At 36.4% G+C, this 18,119-nt stretch overlaps 1 protein-coding gene across 2 annotated transcripts in view; it reads right to left on the reverse strand.

Moving 5' to 3' along the window:
- Positions 1-465: 465 nt before the first annotated feature.
- The window catches only part of MAP4K5 (mitogen-activated protein kinase kinase kinase kinase 5), a 133,178-nt gene continuing 115,524 nt past the window's right edge, over positions 466-18,119 (reverse strand). For both annotated transcript variants that reach the window (XM_084980951.1, XM_084980952.1), the window contains 6 exons: positions 16,024-16,201; positions 13,108-13,176; positions 9,535-9,627; positions 6,205-6,275; positions 3,707-3,762; positions 466-2,075 (listed from right to left, as the gene is read on the reverse strand). In XM_084980951.1, the coding sequence (XP_084837077.1) occupies positions 1,988-2,075; positions 3,707-3,762; positions 6,205-6,275; positions 9,535-9,627; positions 13,108-13,176; positions 16,024-16,201 (555 nt within the window). In that variant the 3' untranslated portion in view covers positions 466-1,987. The remainder of the gene's footprint in view (positions 2,076-3,706; positions 3,763-6,204; positions 6,276-9,534; positions 9,628-13,107; positions 13,177-16,023; positions 16,202-18,119) is intronic.

An 18,119-nucleotide genomic window follows, 5' to 3' on the forward strand; every position in this document is an offset into this window, starting at 1 on the left:
GTTTTCCCTCTTTCATGTTAGAGGCTTTCCTCAGATATTTTATAACTCCTGGTTGTTTAATCATTTTTAATAGCACAAGACTAAAAGACTAATTCCAAGTCCTGGATTCATGCATGGGGTGGTGGGCACATTATGATTTTCACTGTAGAGTTATCTAGTTGAGCAGTTTAGAACACCCTTGATGTCAGGACCTCTTTAGGTCTTTCCACTTGCACTGGCCAGATGGCACAGAGAAGACTCTTCCAGTACTGTTAGGATGGGGAGAGCTGGCTGCCAAAATTCACTAAGAGGAGGAGGATACTGGTCTTTTGATCCAGAATGTAACTATTTCCTGTTTTGAGAATGGTCCCCTGCCATCTATTGTATTTAGTGTCCTTCAGTTCAGAGGCCCCATTTAAAATACCCAAAATGAACAGCGACACACTTACTGAAATCATGTGCATTTTTAAAGGACAATACTTTATATTTCATTTGTATAACATTTTATTGTTTGCATATTGCATAGTGAAAAGAACAGAGTCACAAGACTCATGGTCTGGCTCAACCACTAACTTGCTGTGTGAATTGGGTAACTCTCTTAACCTTGCTAACCCCCCTCTCTCCTTATCTGAAAAATGGAGATGATGATAATACCTACTATACAGGATCGCCAAAGATTGAATGAGATAGTTATACTGTCTTCCTCTGAAGGAATTGCTCAAAATGCCTCTACAGTTTGCTACTGCCAACCTGTGTTAATCATCTCAATAGTAACTGGTCTCAGTAAATGTTAAGACAAGAGGTACCAAAGTGACACTTTAATTTTGAATGCTAACAATAGCAGAAAGGAAGAAAACTCAACAATGGCCCTATCCTTTCTTATTTTTAAAATACTGGCTTTTATAATACTATCCCATCAGGAATTAAATTTCATTTAAAGATTTTTTTTCTTACAACTACTCAAAATGAATACTTATATATGTGAAAAACCCAAGAATACACGTGTAGTTACTTTACAGTTCCCCCTCTGGTATAGTATAAGTAAAATACATATCATGGGCAGTTAAGTACTTTTCCCTCCTACATTAGGGATGATAATATATATGAAGATTAATTTCTTAAGCATTATCCCTAATGTAAAGAAAAAAAAAATCACAGGTGTATTATACTGCTTGTCGAGAATACATACACACGATAGTAACATCTAGACATACATACTTCTTCTAACAATTTCAACCATCATCAATATTTTCTACATGACCCCCCCTAACAACTATGAGTAGTTGAAAACATGTAACTCCCTTTTAAGGCAATTCTGGATGATATTATATTACAAAATACTTGTGTTAAATAAAACTGCATGTATGTATTGAACCTCCAAACATAGCCTTTAACGCTTCAAAGTACTAGTCTTAAAAGGTAAACAAAGTTTTTATACATTATAAAAAAATTTAAGCTGCTCTGCAACCCTCCTTTACTAAAAGTTAGATACATTACACCACTCCAGCAAGAGATTAATAAATAAGGATTAAATATTCTATTTTACAAAAACATACAGAATGGCCAATGTAAAAGTGAAAGGCTTATCTGATAATTTCTTTATCAAATTATGTTCATTAAGAAGGAATAAAACATGGTATAAAATGAGAAAACTGTCACTAAATTCCTCTCTCTGAAGATAATCACGAGTTGCTACCTAAAAATATCATGGCACCCTTGTTACAAACATTATTTTTTTTTTTAAAAAGACTGTGTTTCCTAGAACTAGAGGACTATTTGTCTCATAGCTTTTATTAAGCAAACTTGATATAACCACCACACAGTGGCAAGAGATAGACTAGCTGTTTCCAGCTACAGAAAATATTGTAAAGTACAGATCATTTGAGATAAAACCCATAACAAATTAAAGCAAATGATACTGTAGTTTGTACTGAATTTCCTTAAGACATCTTTGCTTTCAATGGGGTGTGTATTGATTTTCCTGTCATTTGAGACCAGTTTCTGTTGCTTAGTAACTATTTTCATGTCCAGCCAAGATGTAAAGATTGCTGTGTGCAGTAGGATTTTCTGTTGGCCTGCTTTCCAAAACGACAACCCTGCAATTAAACCAAAACAAAAGTCTTGTTAAAGGAGTAAAATCAGAGATTTCATCTTCAAGCACTAACATCAAACCAGGAAGGAATATCATTGTTCACATTCACATGAGATTACACAGAGATCAGAGATGCACAAATTCAGCTCTACATTTTGTAGCTTAAAAACAGAACTGAATAAGAATTGATGAATTTATGAATATAAAATACTGAAGACTTTCAGGATAGTCTCATTCCAGCTAAAATTTACTTACTCATATTTGCCAGCAAAGATATAATAATAAGCTTTAGAATATACACTCACAGAAGGGGATGGAAGATAGAGTGAGAGAATAAAACAAGATTTTAAGAGACACCCACTTACACTGTTGTTCAAGGTATTTGAAAAGAAATAGTTTAAAAAAGTATGAAATGGGGCCATCTCCCTTGTCTCTGGAACAAGGGTGGGGAAAGAGTTCAATGAAAGGACCAATAGGAAGAAAAACCAAACAAGCGTCGTGTTATAGGATCTACATACTGGAGAAAACAGGTATGAGAACAAAATAAAAAAACAATATACCCATTCAGAGAAAAATGTCTAGAAGGGAAGTGGAGGTGGGGGCTGGAAGTTGCATAAATACTCTATACTCTTCTAGTGTATGAATTTCCTATGACAGCATATTACTTTTGAAATGAAAACAACAAAAAAGTAACAGACACTTAAGTTATGCATGACAGAAAAGACAAGGGGAAAATAAAATTACCCATATAATTCAACTGCCCAGAGTTTACCATTATTAATATTCTGACATACTTAGTTTTTTCTCCTAGACACTAATACTTATATTTAAACAATATGATTTTAAAAATCACTTTAAAAATTAAGACAGGAGTTCCCATCATAGCTCAGTGGTTAACAAATCTGACTAGTATCCATGAGGATGCAGGTTTGATCCCTGGCCTTGCTCAATGGGTTAAGGATCCGGTGTTGCCATGAGCTGTGGAGTAGGTTGCAGATGCGGCTTGGATCCTACGTTGCTGTGGATGTGGCATAGGCCGGCAGCTATCCCTAGCCTGGGAACCTCTATACACCACAGGTGCGGCCCTAAAAAGACAAAAACAGCAACAACAAAAGAGCCTGGAATATGCCATGGTAATAAGGACATAAACACCTATATTAACAAATTTTGTCTTGTCTGAGTTTAACTATCTCTGGAATCACGATCCTCACACTGAGAAAAATGTGTAATTGACTAAAATATTTCTCAATAAAGATATGGGGAAATTTCTCAATGATTTGGAGTTTTATTTGACACACACAAAAATAAATAAATGAACAAACCAAACAAAAACAAACACACAGATACTGAGTGGCTACCAAGGGGAAGAGGTAGGGGCAGAGGGAGAGCGAATGGGTAAAGGAGATTAATTTTACGGTGATGGAAGGAAACTAAATTTTTAGTGATGAGTACACTATGGGGAATACAGAAGTAGAAATATAATGTACATGTGAAACATAATGTTATAAACCAATGTTACGTTGATAAAACAAATATACTGAAAGAAGTTTTGTGTGAAACACAGTGAGAGGTTGACAGTACAATTAAAAATATAATCGCTGAGCTCCTTTGGTAATAAAATAACCAAACTATTACCTGTCTGATCCTAATAAGCGGAAAACTCTTGTTTCATCTGAAATCTCTTGGGTAACCTGTGAAAGAAAATAGCACCTTAGTCCCATATTATTTAAATAATAATTTAAAAATCATTTAGATAGAGAAATTATTAAACAGAATAACTGCTGACAGACTCAATTCCTCAGATAAAATAAACTTTAGTTTAAGTTTTTTTGGACTTCTTATTAGTAGAAACAAACCAACATTTATGAAACATGTGGTACAGGCCGGGCACTTTCCTTAGAAGAACTCTTTATGATAGTATTATCATCCCTATATTAAGAAAAAGCTAAGACCCACAGGGGTAAGTTAATTTGCTTGGGTCAAATCACTGGTAGATCCAAGATTTGAACACAGGTTTACTGTCCAGAACAGCTACTCTTTCTTTATATCACAGTGCAGATGCTTGAGGTGGTGTCCTGCAGCCCACCTGATTTCAGCAGAGCTGCAGCCGACTCTCACAGGCACCACTGTCTCCCATGTGTGTACCTGTGCTGTTCCTCTGCTCCGTCTTCTCCAAACCTACAGGAGGTACTTACCATGTGCAGGTACTCCCAAAGTGTGGGCTTTATACCCCTAGGGGCAACCCTTACTTAATGGGGACAACGGTTGGTGTATAAATGCACCAGCCTTTCCACCTTCAAATGAATCTATTCTGAAGTGTGTTCCACACTGTTCCTCAGCACTCCTACGAGAGAAGGCCCTGGTTGCCTATGGTGGGAACCGGCTTACTAATGCACTCTTCCCTGGCTTTCTGCCCCCTCTATCTTAACATTCCTCGCTCTTTCACTGGTTCTCTGGGATCTACTCTCCAACTATTTGTACTTGAGTCCTTTTCGTAGGGTCAGCTTTTAGTGTAGCTCAAACTATGATAGTGTGGATATAAAGTAAGTATAAAACAGTATTTTATCAGTGAGTTTACAGTCTAGCTGGGAAGATGGAATTAATAAACTTGAATCAAAAAATAAATTTTGGAGCTCCCACTGTGTTGCAGTGGGTTAGGAATCTGCCTGCAGTGGTTTGGGTTGCTGTGGAGGTACAGGCTTAATCCCTTGCCCAGGGGTTAAAGGATCCACGGTTGCTTGGATTCAATCCTTGGCCCAGGAACATCCATATGCCGTGGGTGTGTCCATAAAAAAATAAATAATATAAATCTGGTGTCATACTAAGTGGAGCTGATTTTCAGAGTATTAGATTCAGACATGTTTTAATCATTGTGAACTGGAGTGGCTGAATATTATTTAGGCTAGGCCCAAATTGAGGATGAGAACATAAGCAAAAAGAAATAGGTAAGAAAAATTACTTAAAAATTCCTAGGAAGTAGAATTCACATTTGATATGGTAAACAACAAGTATCTTAGATTTCCAACCACAGGAGTGATGTGACGGAAAAAGCCTTAAGGACAGTTAATCTTATGGCATTAAGTAGGGTTGTAGGCTTCATTAAGTGCATGGGGCTGGTGACATTAGTGACATAGGTCAGTAACTAGGTACACCGACACATTCAAAGACAGCTGATTTAAATTGTTTTCACTTGGAAGCATTCTAATTCCACATTCATATAAGAGGTGGAAATAATTATATGTAAATAATGGTGTAAAGGTAATTCAAATAAAAGATTTTAAGTTTCAGAATAAGTCCATAAGTTTGTACAAGAAGTACACAGGAACTCATACCAATGGGAAATGTTTCTGTTGGTACTCTCTTAACTATTAGGATCCATCCATCAAGGTGGGAGCCCAAGTCACATTCCCTACCTGAAATGTATCCTGATTATCTCAGTAGAAGTGATTTTTTTTGGAGACCCTTCACATACAGGCTCTTGCTTAAAGAGCTCCATACCTCTGGGTAAGTTACTTAACTACTCTGTGCCTGTAAAATCAGGAATATGAATAGTACTAACCTAACTGGATTATTTTGAATAGTACTGAAAACCTCACTATATTATTAGCCTTAATTAAGCTAATATTTGTAAAGCGCCTGGAACACAGACATCATAAAGATTTGATATTATTTATAATTATTTATCATTATGTCTTCAGTGCTTTTATAATAGTGTCTTGCATATAGTTGGTACTCAATATTTAGTAAATGAGTTTTCGTAGATTTTCCTTAGTCTTGTGATCCAATATATAAAAATTTAGAATTTTAAAATATAACATTAGAAAAGCTTTATAGCTTATGGAAAAGGCTCATTAAATTTAGAAAAGTTTAGTAAGCTTGGCAACCATATCCATAAATTAAAAATAAAAGGACTAAAATTGGGTAAACTCATGTTTGACAATTCCTGTGGCCACTGAGAATACAATAAAAACAAAACTGAACATTATTTGAAGGGAAAAATAATGGCAGTTTTTTCTACCAGTTCATAGCACTAAAGGCACTAAACATAGTAATACTGGTTCAGAGAGAAATGAATGTTTTCAAGATATAAAATCTTTTGTGGGTAACACTGGAGGTAATCTGAGAAACCTTACCTCATCCGATTTGAAGCTTTTACCCTGCATTCCATGTTTCCAGAAAGCCAACACACTGTCTTGAAGGCATACTAAAAAAGATAAGGGAGAATGGAACTAAAATAAAGCACTGGGTAGTGCATTACATGTTCTCCTTCACTGTTTTAAATAAATGGTAATATGAGTCTGTTTAAGTGCTTGGTACAAAATTCCACTATCTAGACCATTAGTTCCTCAAATTTTTGTGGCTAAGTCATGCCAAAGGTCACATAATTTACTGAGGCAGGGTCATGCAAGTTTTCAAAACAGGCATTTATTTTAAAAATGAGCTAATTTCTGATGAGCTGGATATCAGCATATTAATTTTTCTTTCACGTGCTATTTCGTTTTAGGTAAATTAAAGTAATAAAAAAATTTTTTTGGATAAAAAACATGATTATGACTATTCAAATACTGTCATATATTGAGAAGTAGCTATTAAGGAAGCATTTTTTATATTCACATTTCCCCTTTTACAAAATTAGTTTTTAAAAATAAACCTGTCTCATAATCTGGAATTTAACCACACATTGAGTATTTATGATCAGTCCGCCAACTCCTATTTAGAGGGGCTGGCTAGAGGCTCTCAGTTACACTATTCACAGATGCTGCCCGGGCCCCCATCAGGCCTCTGGAGCCCCAGGGCCTTTGCCCTGGCCTTGCAGGCCCCACCCCATAAAAGTGTTGATAGATTTGAGCCAAGCTTGCCTACCTTCCTGATGGCTTTAGATTCAGAAACAACCATGACCCCAAAGTGTGGCCATCTTGTGACATGCCCTGTCCCCTCTCACCTATGTCCCACAATCCCTGGGGTGGCCTGAAGGCCCTGGAGGGAAAGTGTGTTTTGTCCCTAATTACAGGCCTGGGCCCACTGAGGAACCCACATGGGGTTACTTAGTGGCTTATAAACAGAGCCACTTAGTGCCTGATTTTAGGGGGGGCAGCCTCTTGGCAGGAGGCTGGATCATTAAAAGCATAGTGAGAGAGGGAGGAAAAGTGAGGGAGAGGACCCATCTGATTGTTGGAAAGGTAGCCATATGCCCTATACCAGTAAAGGTGATAGGAAAAGTGACTGAAATTTATGATACTTCTTACGAGAATATTGATTTTATAAAAATAAGAATGTTCTGGAAATATAATTTAGCTCAATAAACACAGAAGTATTTTACAATAACAAATCACAAAAGTTTCAGTAACCATCAAATTAAAAAAACCAGTTACTGGCTTTATTTTTCAAAGGTAGCTTAAGGGACTCTTTTTATCCAGGAGGATCCTTGTAATTATTCCAAGGTTCACTTTTGGAAAAAAGAGATAGTAGCCTAGGAGGAAGATACTTTTGTATAACAATTAAAATTTCCTAAAAATTTTGGCATATATGAAAAAGTTATTAGTATGTTTCAGTTAAAATTAAGAGCATCTGGAGTTCCCATTGTGGCGCAGCAGAAATAAATCTGACTAGGAACCATGAGGTTGCAGGTTTAATCCCTGGCCTTGCTCAGTGGGTTAAGGATCTGGCATTGCCATGAGCTGTGGTGTAAGTTGCAGCCGCCGCTCCGATAAGACCCCGAGTCTAGGAACCTCCATCTGCCGCAGGTGCTGCCCTACAAAGACAAAAAAAAAAAAGACATAAAATTAAGAGGTTCTAAAGATCTGTATGTTGGAATCTCTATTGAAAGTATTAAATCTTAGGAACTGGCATGCAATATCTAGCATATAAAGGAATAAAAGAAGTAACTAGTTGCAAAATTCCTTTTGTTGTGGCAACTACAGAAAGTTTAGGTTTTCTGTTTGAATAAATTAAAATTTCCAATCAGGAGTTCCCGTTGTGGCGCAGTGGTTAACGAATCCGACTAGGAACCATGAGGTTGCAGGTTCGGTCCCTGCCCTTGCTCAGTGGGTTAACGATCCGATCCGATCCGGGCGTTGCCGTGAGATGTGGTGTAGGTTGCAGACGCAGCTCGGATCCCACATTGCTGTGGCTCTGGCGTAGGCCGGAGACTACAGCTCCAGTTTGACCCCTAGCCTGGGAACCTCCATGTGCCGCAGGAGCGAACCAAGAAATAGCAAAAAGACCAAAAAAAAAAAAAAAAAAAAAAAAAAATTTCCAATCATAGGTAAATTATTTCTATGTAGGATGTTTACTCGGAGGGATGAATGTACTTTGTATAGGGCAAAACTGCATGTGACGAACCATTAAAATACTGAAAAATAAAAATCTTTCTAAATAGTGTTATAAGTCTACATATTTAATTATAAAATACATACATATTTTATGGCCCAATTAAAATTGCCAATTTTGTTTTAACTGTTTTTGACTTATAGTAGGATCATATCATAAACTGTTCAAAATGTTTCCACCCACTGTACTTTTTCATAGATTCTATCACCACCAAGGAAAATACTTACTGACATATAAACAGTGAGGATGCAAACAATAATAAAATGTAGTAATTTTAATCATTACAGAGTAAAACACTCAATGACAAGGAACAGATTAAAATGTTCTGCTCCTATGGGAAACTAGTTATTTATATATAAAAAGACCAAGAGCAAAAACCATGAACACACACCAACCAGAATCTTACACAGCAAAGAATTCTAGCATATCTAACACCGTTAATCACATCACACAAATACCTTCATGATTTGGAAAGAATTGGAAGAAATATAATTCACTTGATGCAGCAAAGGGAACAATGAACAGAATTTTAAGAAATGATTTGATGTTTTGAACAGAAATAAACTCATGGACATAGAGAACAGACTTGTAGTTGTCAAGGGGGAGGGGGAGGAAGTGGGAGGGACTGGGAGTTTGGAGTTAGTAGATACAAACTATGGCATTTGGTGTGGACAAGCAATGAGGTCCTGCTATAGCACAGGGAACTATACTCAATTACCTGTGATGGAACATGATGGAAGATAATATGAGAAAAAGAACATATACATATATATAACAGCATATTCCTTTGCTGTACAGCAGAAATTGCCAGAACACTGTAAATCAACTATAATAAAAAATTTAAAAAAGAAATTTCATGTTTTAAATATTTAAGAAACAATAAAAGATTTATTATGTTCCAGACTGCACTGTACAAATACGACAGCAATTAAAAATGAAAATGAAAATGTAGCACTAGTCATGTTTCAAGTACTTAATAGGTGTAGTTAATGACTAGTGTATTTAAGAGCACAGAGAACATTTCTATATCAAAGAAACTTCTATCAGACAGTGCTGGTTTAGATAATCCTAAGTATACGATGAATAAAAACCCAAATTCTCTAAATGGATTATTTTTAAAAAGGGGGACTTACCTACAGATTCAATGCGAAAATCAAAACTTAGCTCAGAGGCCAGTTTCTTACTTGACTTTAGTTTTCCTTGTAGATTTACAATTTTTACAAATTCTTAAAAAAAAAGAAAAAAACAAGTGAAGACTGGAAATGCAAATCAGTTAAAACAAATGTAATTTGCTATATGGTTTTACATGGCTATAGAACTCTACTGTTCAATTATTTCTGATTCAAGAAAGCCCAATGAAAAATTGTCATTAATATGTTCTATAAGAGCACCTCCTTTGGTAAATGGCAATTACACTGCTTTTTTTTTTTTTTTTTTTTTTTTTTTGGTCTTTTTGCCATTTCTTGGGCCATTCCTGTGGCATATGGAGGTTCCCAGGCTAGGGGTCAAATCAGAGCTGTAGTCACCGGCCTACACCACAGCCATAGCAAGGCAGGATCCAAGCCGCATCTGCAACCTACACACAGTTCACCGCAACACCGGATACTTAACCCACTGAGCAAGGCCAGGGATCGAACCTGCAACCTCATGGTTCCTAGTCGGATTCATTAACCACTGAGCCACGACCGGAACTCCCACTGCTGTTTTTTATAAAATATATTTTAAAAAAAAGAATAAAAGAGAGAGGAAAAAAAAAGAATATATTCAATAAAGTCTCTCTCTCTCTCTCTCTTTTTTTTTTTTTTTTGTCTTTTTGCCTTTTTTTCCAGCAGCTTCCCACGGCATATGGAGGCTCCTAGGCTAGGGGTCGAATAAGAGCTGTAGCCACTGGCCTACACCAGAGCCACAGCAATGTGGGATCCGAGCCATGTCTACGACCGACACCACAGCTCACAGCAATGCCGGATCCTTAACCCACTGAGCGAGGCCAGGGATCGAACCCCTCAACCTCATGGTTCTTAGTCGGATTCGTTAACCACTGCGCCAAAAACGGGAACTGCAAAAGTCTCATTTTTTAAGTGCATTATTTCTTTAATAGTAGTTACCTAACTACTTAGCAATAATTTGATTTTTCCCCTTACAAATTATATAATGTACCATAGGTAATATTTGTAGTAATTCTTAATTTATATTATGTGACTAATATTCTAAAGAAGTACAAAGGAGGAAAAACAGTACTCTCAAGGATCATAATTTCTTTATAAGCAAATTGGGATAAAGAGTATATGTGAGTAATTCTATTTCCTTTTCATCCGTTTGTTTTTTTGTTTATTTTTTGCTTTTTAGGACCACACCTACAGCATATGGGAGTTCCCAGGCTAGGGGTTGAATCAGAGCTATAGCCGCAGGCCTACACCACATCTCATGGCAATGCCAGATCCTTACCCCACTGAGGGAGGCCAGGGATCAAACCCGCATCCTCATGGATACTAGTCTGATTTGTTTCCACTGAGCCATGATGGGAACTCCCCATTTGTTTTTTAATTTAACAATCTTATCTCTGACTTGGATGATATCTTCTCTCTGCATTACTCTCTCATCTGTCTATAATGATTTGTTATTTACAGGCCTATCTCCACTGCTGCCTAGTAAAACTGATTTATACCATGTAGTTGACAAATAATTTTTGAAGTCTTACACTGCTCCTTTAAAAAAAAAAAAAAACTCAAGAAATTCAACTTTCCATTTACCATGAATAACCGGGAAATATAGACCTAATTAATCAAAGGTTTAAAAATATTTTTGATAAAATACATAAGTCAACAAAATGAAAACTAAGTACAATTTATTTAGGGGTTTAATGTTAAAGGTTAAACTTATTAAAATTAAATTCTGATTATCTGGTTCATCAGTACTGAGTTTTCTACTTGTTTGGGTTAAGAATTTATCAAATTTGCTTAAGAGGACCCAAATAACACTCCAGTCTTATCAGTATTCAAAGTATCAAAAGAAGGAATAATGGGAAAATGAAACACTTTGGGGTTTGGTTTACTTATCTATAATATTAGATGATCTTTATAATTCTGTAAGGCAAATCTATTAGGGAACCCTTTGGAGAATAAAAATTAAGACAAAAACATAGGCAAATTCAGTAGTGGAATAATTTAACCCTAAAATCTATGGGCAACTTTTAAAATATTGGAGTGGGAGTTCCCATTGAGGCTCAGTGGAAACAATCTGACTAGCATCTGTGAGGATGCAGGTTTGATCCCTGGCCTCTCTCAGTGGGTTAAGGATCTGGTGTTGCTGGGGGCAGTGGTGCAGGTTGCAGATGTGGCTTGGATCCCACCTGGCTGTGGTGAAGACCGGCAGCTCTGATTCAACCCCTAGCCTGAAAACCTCCATATGCCGCACATGTGGCCCTAAAGAGAAAAAAAAATGCAATGAATGAAACCATAGCAAACACTGCCGTGTTTCAACTATAAGTGCAATCTTGTGCATTTCACTTGCAGGATTCATGCATAAAAGTAATATGGATTTTAAGAATTAGAGTGCACTGCTTGTAATGCTCAAACAGAGCAGGTGCTCTGTTTACCTGTTGTTAAAGTTTTTTGCCTCTGCACTGCACATATAGTACAATAATACATCTAGCAATAGCATCTCTCTTTGCATTGAAAGAATCACAACTACCAAGTGAAGGTGTCAAATCCATTTGTACATTAGAATATCACACTGACATGATCCCAAAAGTTCATGTTATATAGTGACCATATTAGTGTAACCTTCTATTTTTCATCATTTACAATGAATTATTTAAAAAACCCTCAGAATAGTTTATATGGAATAATTTTATACAGAATTTTTACCCCAAGATTACAGCAAACTGTTCTAATACAGTTGTCCCTCAGTATCCACAGGGGATTGGTTCCAGTACCCTTCACGGAAACCAAAATCTACAATGTTCAATTGTCTTATACAAAATAGCTTAGTATTTGTATACAACCTATACGCATCCTCCCATATACTTTAAATTGCCTCTAGATAGCCTTATAATACCTAATACAAAGTAAAAGCTATATAAATAGTTGCCAGGTATTCAGCAAATTCAAGCTATGCTTTTTTTAAACTTTCTGGAATTTTTTTCTGAATATTTTCTTTCTCTTTTTTTTTTGTCTTTTGTCTTTTTAGGGCCACCCCTGTGGCATATGTTAGTCTCCAGGCGAGGGGTCGAATCAGAGCCGTAATTTCCGGCCTACGTCACAGCCACAGCAACTCGGGATCCGAGCTGCTCTGTGACTTACACCACAGCTCACAGCAACGCCGGATCCTTAACCCACTGAGCAAGGCCAGGGATCAAGCCTGCATCCTCATGGTTACTAGTGAGTAACCACTGGGCTACAACAGGAATTCTATCTCAATATTTTCAATCCATAGTTAGTTGAATGGAGGATGTGGAACCCATGGATACAGAGGATTGACTGTGTATTTCCAAGTAGGTCAAAGAAAGACAAAGATCAAAGAGGACGGTACTGACAAAAAGATCAATAATTACTCTATCTTTAGATTTATATTTTTCATCAATAAAACAAGGCCACTTAAGGTGGAAAAGTGAAAATCTACTCTATTAATTCTATTAGAATCAATTCCATGAAAAGATATGTTATATCAAGTAGTATACTTAGAATAAACTTTAAAATAGTACTTACTATCTAAACATACTAAAACAGTATCTCTCTCCAATTGTGTTACATGAATGGAATCCAGCTGTTGGCTGCCTTGAGGGAAAAAATAGAAAGCTACAGTTATACGACATGCTTCAAAAACTAGAACTTAGAAAAGAAATACAAATTCTGACTTTTTTTCTGTGATTTTTAAACTATTCTTTGAAATTTAACACATAAATTATATTTTCTAATTATCCTCTCAAAAATGGATGTAAGTCAATTTAAAAGAAAAAAGGAAGTCCTAAGTAAGGCCAACTGGGCTGAGAAAGGTTCAATATTATATTTAATTAATATCTCAGCTAGTTCCAGAAAGGTGAGTTATAAAAATAAAATGAAGCAAAGGGTAAACATGGGGGGAAAAAAGTAATATGCGTGCTATACAGTGACAAGATTTTGTCCTGCATTTTACAGTAGACAATGGGAAAATGGAAACAAGATCAGTAAGGTGGATCACAGTGTCCCTGGGATAAAAATAAGTAATGTCAGTAATTCAAAAAAAGCAAAGGATTAATATGAAACTATGATCAAAGAGGAATTCTCCTGGTGTGCGTGTGTAAGTGGTGGGAGTTCCTTTATTAACAGGACACCAAGTAGTATAATGAACAATACTGTCAACAACATCTTTCCAGGAAGTAACTTTCATCACTTCGCTGATATTCATTAGGGCTACTTCTCTTAACATCTGCTCGTAGAAGTGATGACATTTTAGCCTCTCAGAACACTTGAATAGTCTAGCTGAAGCTAAGAAAAGATTTATTTAGAGCAGTTATTCTTAATTACGTCTTTTTGGGAAGCCCATAAAACCTCTCTCCCTTAAAAAATGCACATCCGAGCATAAACACAAAATCTTATACATTAATTCTGGGTGACTGTGGACCTTCCAAAGCCCACATACAGGGAAGAATCCAGATGTACAGAATTGGTAAACTCTTGTCCCTAAGGCAACATTGCAAAAAATAGCTGTTCTCAGTAAATCTACGTTTGTGCATTTATTCAACAAGCATTTACTGAGTGCTGATAATATTTGCAAATAACTAAGCACCATCCTTGGAGATAGGGATACTGCAATAATAAATCAAACTAAGACTAAAAGAGTCTTGGAATAAAATTTCATTTTAATTTTTAACAACTGTTGCCAATTCCAATGGAGGCCTCAACGATGAACATAGCTGAGAGGTAGATTCATAATCATTTGTGAAAAAGGAGAAGCCTAATAAGGACAATTTCTGCTTTAGGGTGATCTGAATGTTTACCCTTGGAGTTCTGGGTCTCCTCAGGAAGTAATTTGGGTCTGATTTAATTTTAGCCTAGATAATGTTAAAAGCTGGTAGAACAGTGTGCCTCTGGCATTAAAAAACAAAACAAACAACAAAAAACCCTAACTCCCTACTCTCTCCCCTAAATTCACAAGAAGACTCATTGAATGCCTAGCCTTACGCAATGTATCCTCCAAATACATCACAAGGAAAAAACAGTTGCAAATTCACAACTATTAGATAATATATGAAATGACTTTTCATATTAGATAATATACGAAATGACTTTTTCTACATTATTATTACACTAACCAGTTAAAAAAAATTAGGGCTTTCTGCCAAACATGGCCTTGGTTTTTAAACTAATCCTTATTTTTAGCAATAAGTACACGATTAGAAACATATTTCTATTTGGGCTGCTTGTATTTCATGATAATAAAACAATATCATTTGCATCTTTCTGTTAGCTATGCCAGGAGGGTATGCATCAAACTCAATCAAAAGCATTAAACTAAAAAGGAAGGTGGGTGCAACTGGGATTAGAGAGTAAAGAATACATTCCTATTTTATTCTACTATAAATTATGACTTGGTCCATAAAGACAGTGTAATAGTCCAGAGCATGATGGAACTGGCTTGTACTGAACTGATATATTTTCAGGAATTTTGTGAGCCAGTGACATCAAGTTGGTAGTGTGAAACTAGCTGTGGTGGGTATTTTTATAGCACAGAATTAGGCAACTGCTAACAAACCAGGCTTCTCTGCATCCCAAGAGTCTGTTGTTAAACATTTACGAGGACACCGCTAGTTCATAATTTCAATAGCTGGGCTGTATAAAGAGTTCTTGTAATTTAGCCTATAAATGATCAAAAGCCAAAGATATGATACTTCTAAGACACTTCTTCACAATGTGATAAAGAATATTAAAGTGGTCAGCAATGAAATAGTTATAGCTAAAGCTTGCTTGGCTTCACCTGAAAAAATGGCTTGGTAAATCTGCAGTGATAATACATTAGCACAACAAAAACAGTAAACTAGAATACCATTTTCATTTTACCTATTATCTAGATTTTTTTTCATGAATTCTTGATTGATTTGTTCCAATTTTAAAGCTTGAAAATAAACTTCCCAATCTTTGCAGAGCTTTCACTGAGACATGTTTGATAAAATCCTAGACTAACAAAACAATCTCAGAAAATGCAAGAAATATTTTCCTATATCTTAAATGGTAAAACGTGGAGGCCACACATGATAAGCTTCTTCAAGTGTGAAAAATACTACAACTCAATGATTTTAAGGAGTGTGTGTGTGGGGGGGGGAATGATAGGAAAACCCATACCACACCACAGAAGTGACCTAAGCTGTTGCAGTGACAATGCTGGATCCTTAACCTGCTGTGCTCCAAAAGAATTCCAAAAGCTGACTTTTAAATGTCAGGAGTCATTAAAATTTTCTTTGGTAAATACTTTGTATCAGTGCCTCTGTAAAGAAAGATCATAAACTACATTAAATGATCCTTTGTAGGCTTACTTGGGAAACTATGTTCTGAATCTTTATTTAGAAGAGCCATGAAGGTTGAACTCTTCTGCTTCTTTCATGGGCAAAAGCATCAATTTTGTAACATAAAGTAAAAGACACTTACCTGCACCAATTTCTGTAAACCATGAAGACGCAGAGTTCAAATTGATTGTCTCAAACTGAACTACCTGATTTGGTTCAGTGCCCTTGCTAATAGCTACACAGACCATAGGGTATTCCTGTTCTGGTATTACCAGCATTTCAAAAACATTCAAAGGACTTGGTAAAGGAAAATCAAAGTGCTGCAAAAAATAAACAGAAGTATAATTTAGAATATTTCCCAATTCACAGTATTGTTCAATAAATTCATCAGAAAAGCTTTCACTTTCTTGATTGATCTAATTCTAAAAAAGGACTACTTCTTATTAGCACAAAATCAGATATGGAGATCAGTGGGACAGAATAGAGCCCAGAAATAAACCTACACACCTATGGTCAATTAATCTATCACAAGAAAGGCAAAAACATACAATGGAGAAAAGGCAGTCTCTTTAATAAGAGGTGCTGGGAAAGCTGGACAGCCACATGTAAATTAATGAAATTAGAACACTCCCTCACATTATATACAGAAATAAAATCAAAATGGTTTGAAGATCTAAATATAAGACGAGATACCATAAAACTCCCAGAAGAGAACATAGGTGAGATTCTGACAAAAATCATAGAAATATTTGCTTAGATCAGTCTTCCCCAGCAAAATAAATGAATAAATAAATAAAAGCAAAAAATAAACAAATGGGACCTGATGAAACTTAAAAGTTTTTGCACAGTAAAGGAAACCATCAACAAATCAGACAACCTATGGAATGGGAGAAAATATTTGCAACTGACAAGGGGTCAATTTCCAAGTATACAAACAGCTCATACAACTCAGTATTTAAAAAAAAACAAAAAACAAAAAATGCGCAGAAGGCCTAAATGTACATTTCTCTGAAGAAGACATACAGTTGGCCAACAGATACATGAAAAGATGTTCAACACTGCTAATTATCAGAGAAACGTAAATTAAAACTACAATGAGGTATTTATTACCTCACAGTGTCAGAACAGCTGTCACTAAAAAGTCTACAAATAGTAAATGCTGGAGAGTGCAGAGAAAAGGGAATCCTCCTACGCTGTTGTTGGGAATGTAAACTGATGCAGCTACTATGCAAAATAGTATGGAGTTTTCTTAAAAAACTAAAAATAGGCCACTCTCACCTTCTGAGAGGGCCCACACTCTGTCAATGGAGTGTATATCTCTCTAAATAAATCCACTTCTTACTTTCACTTTGCCCCTTGCTGAATTCATCCTGTACTGGGACATTAAGAACCTGACTTAATGTCCTGAGACCAAGAGTGTAATCAGCTAGGAGACTGTTGGTTTGAGTCCCTTCCTAAACCGGAGAGTGTGGGTTCAAGTTCCAATCTGAGCTGTGCAGTTTCAAGAGGCAGGAGGCAAGCAACAGATTCCCTAGCCATTGAGGATGGAGACTGACTCTGTTACTAAAGAAAGGCATTAGGAATGTCCCATGATAGAGATGCTAAAGCACGATCAAATGGAAGAAATCAACTTCTGGATGATCATGAGTCCTCAGACCTACTGGCACCTAAAGATTGCTAATGCTAATTGTCCTGCTACTTCACCATCAGCCAATCAGAGAATTGTGCATTAGGTGATCACATACCCTGCAATCCCTCTCCTTCATCTAGCTTTTAAAAATGCTTTGCTGAGGGAGTTCCCGTCATGGCTCAGTGATTAACGAACCCAACTAGCATCCATGAGAACACGGGTTTGATCCCTGGCCTCGCTCAGTGGGTTACAGATCTGGTGTTGCTGTGGCTCTGGCGTAGGCCAGAGGCTGTAGCTCCGATTCGATTCCTAGCCTGGGAACATCTATGAACATCTATATGCCGCTGGTGCGGCCCTCAAAAACAAAAAGACAAAAAACAAAAAAAAAAACAAAACAAACAAACAAACAAACAAACAAAACTGCTTTGCTGAAACCCTTCAGGGAGTTTGCGGTTTTATAGCTACCTGTACTGACATCTTTACAATAAATGCTGCATTTTCCTTCAGACACACACACACACACACCCCAACCAAAAAGACAAACAAAACAACAACTAAAAACATAGTGCTAACATATGATTTCTCCTGGGTATACCTCCAGAAAAGGT

This window comes from Sus scrofa, chromosome 1 (genome assembly GCF_054392235.1).
Source record: "Sus scrofa isolate SSC_HxYL_T2T_F1_AM1 chromosome 1, Sscrofa_HxYL_maternal_Yorkshire_Landrace_v2.0, whole genome shotgun sequence".
Classification (NCBI taxonomy): Eukaryota; Metazoa; Chordata; class Mammalia; order Artiodactyla; family Suidae; genus Sus; species Sus scrofa.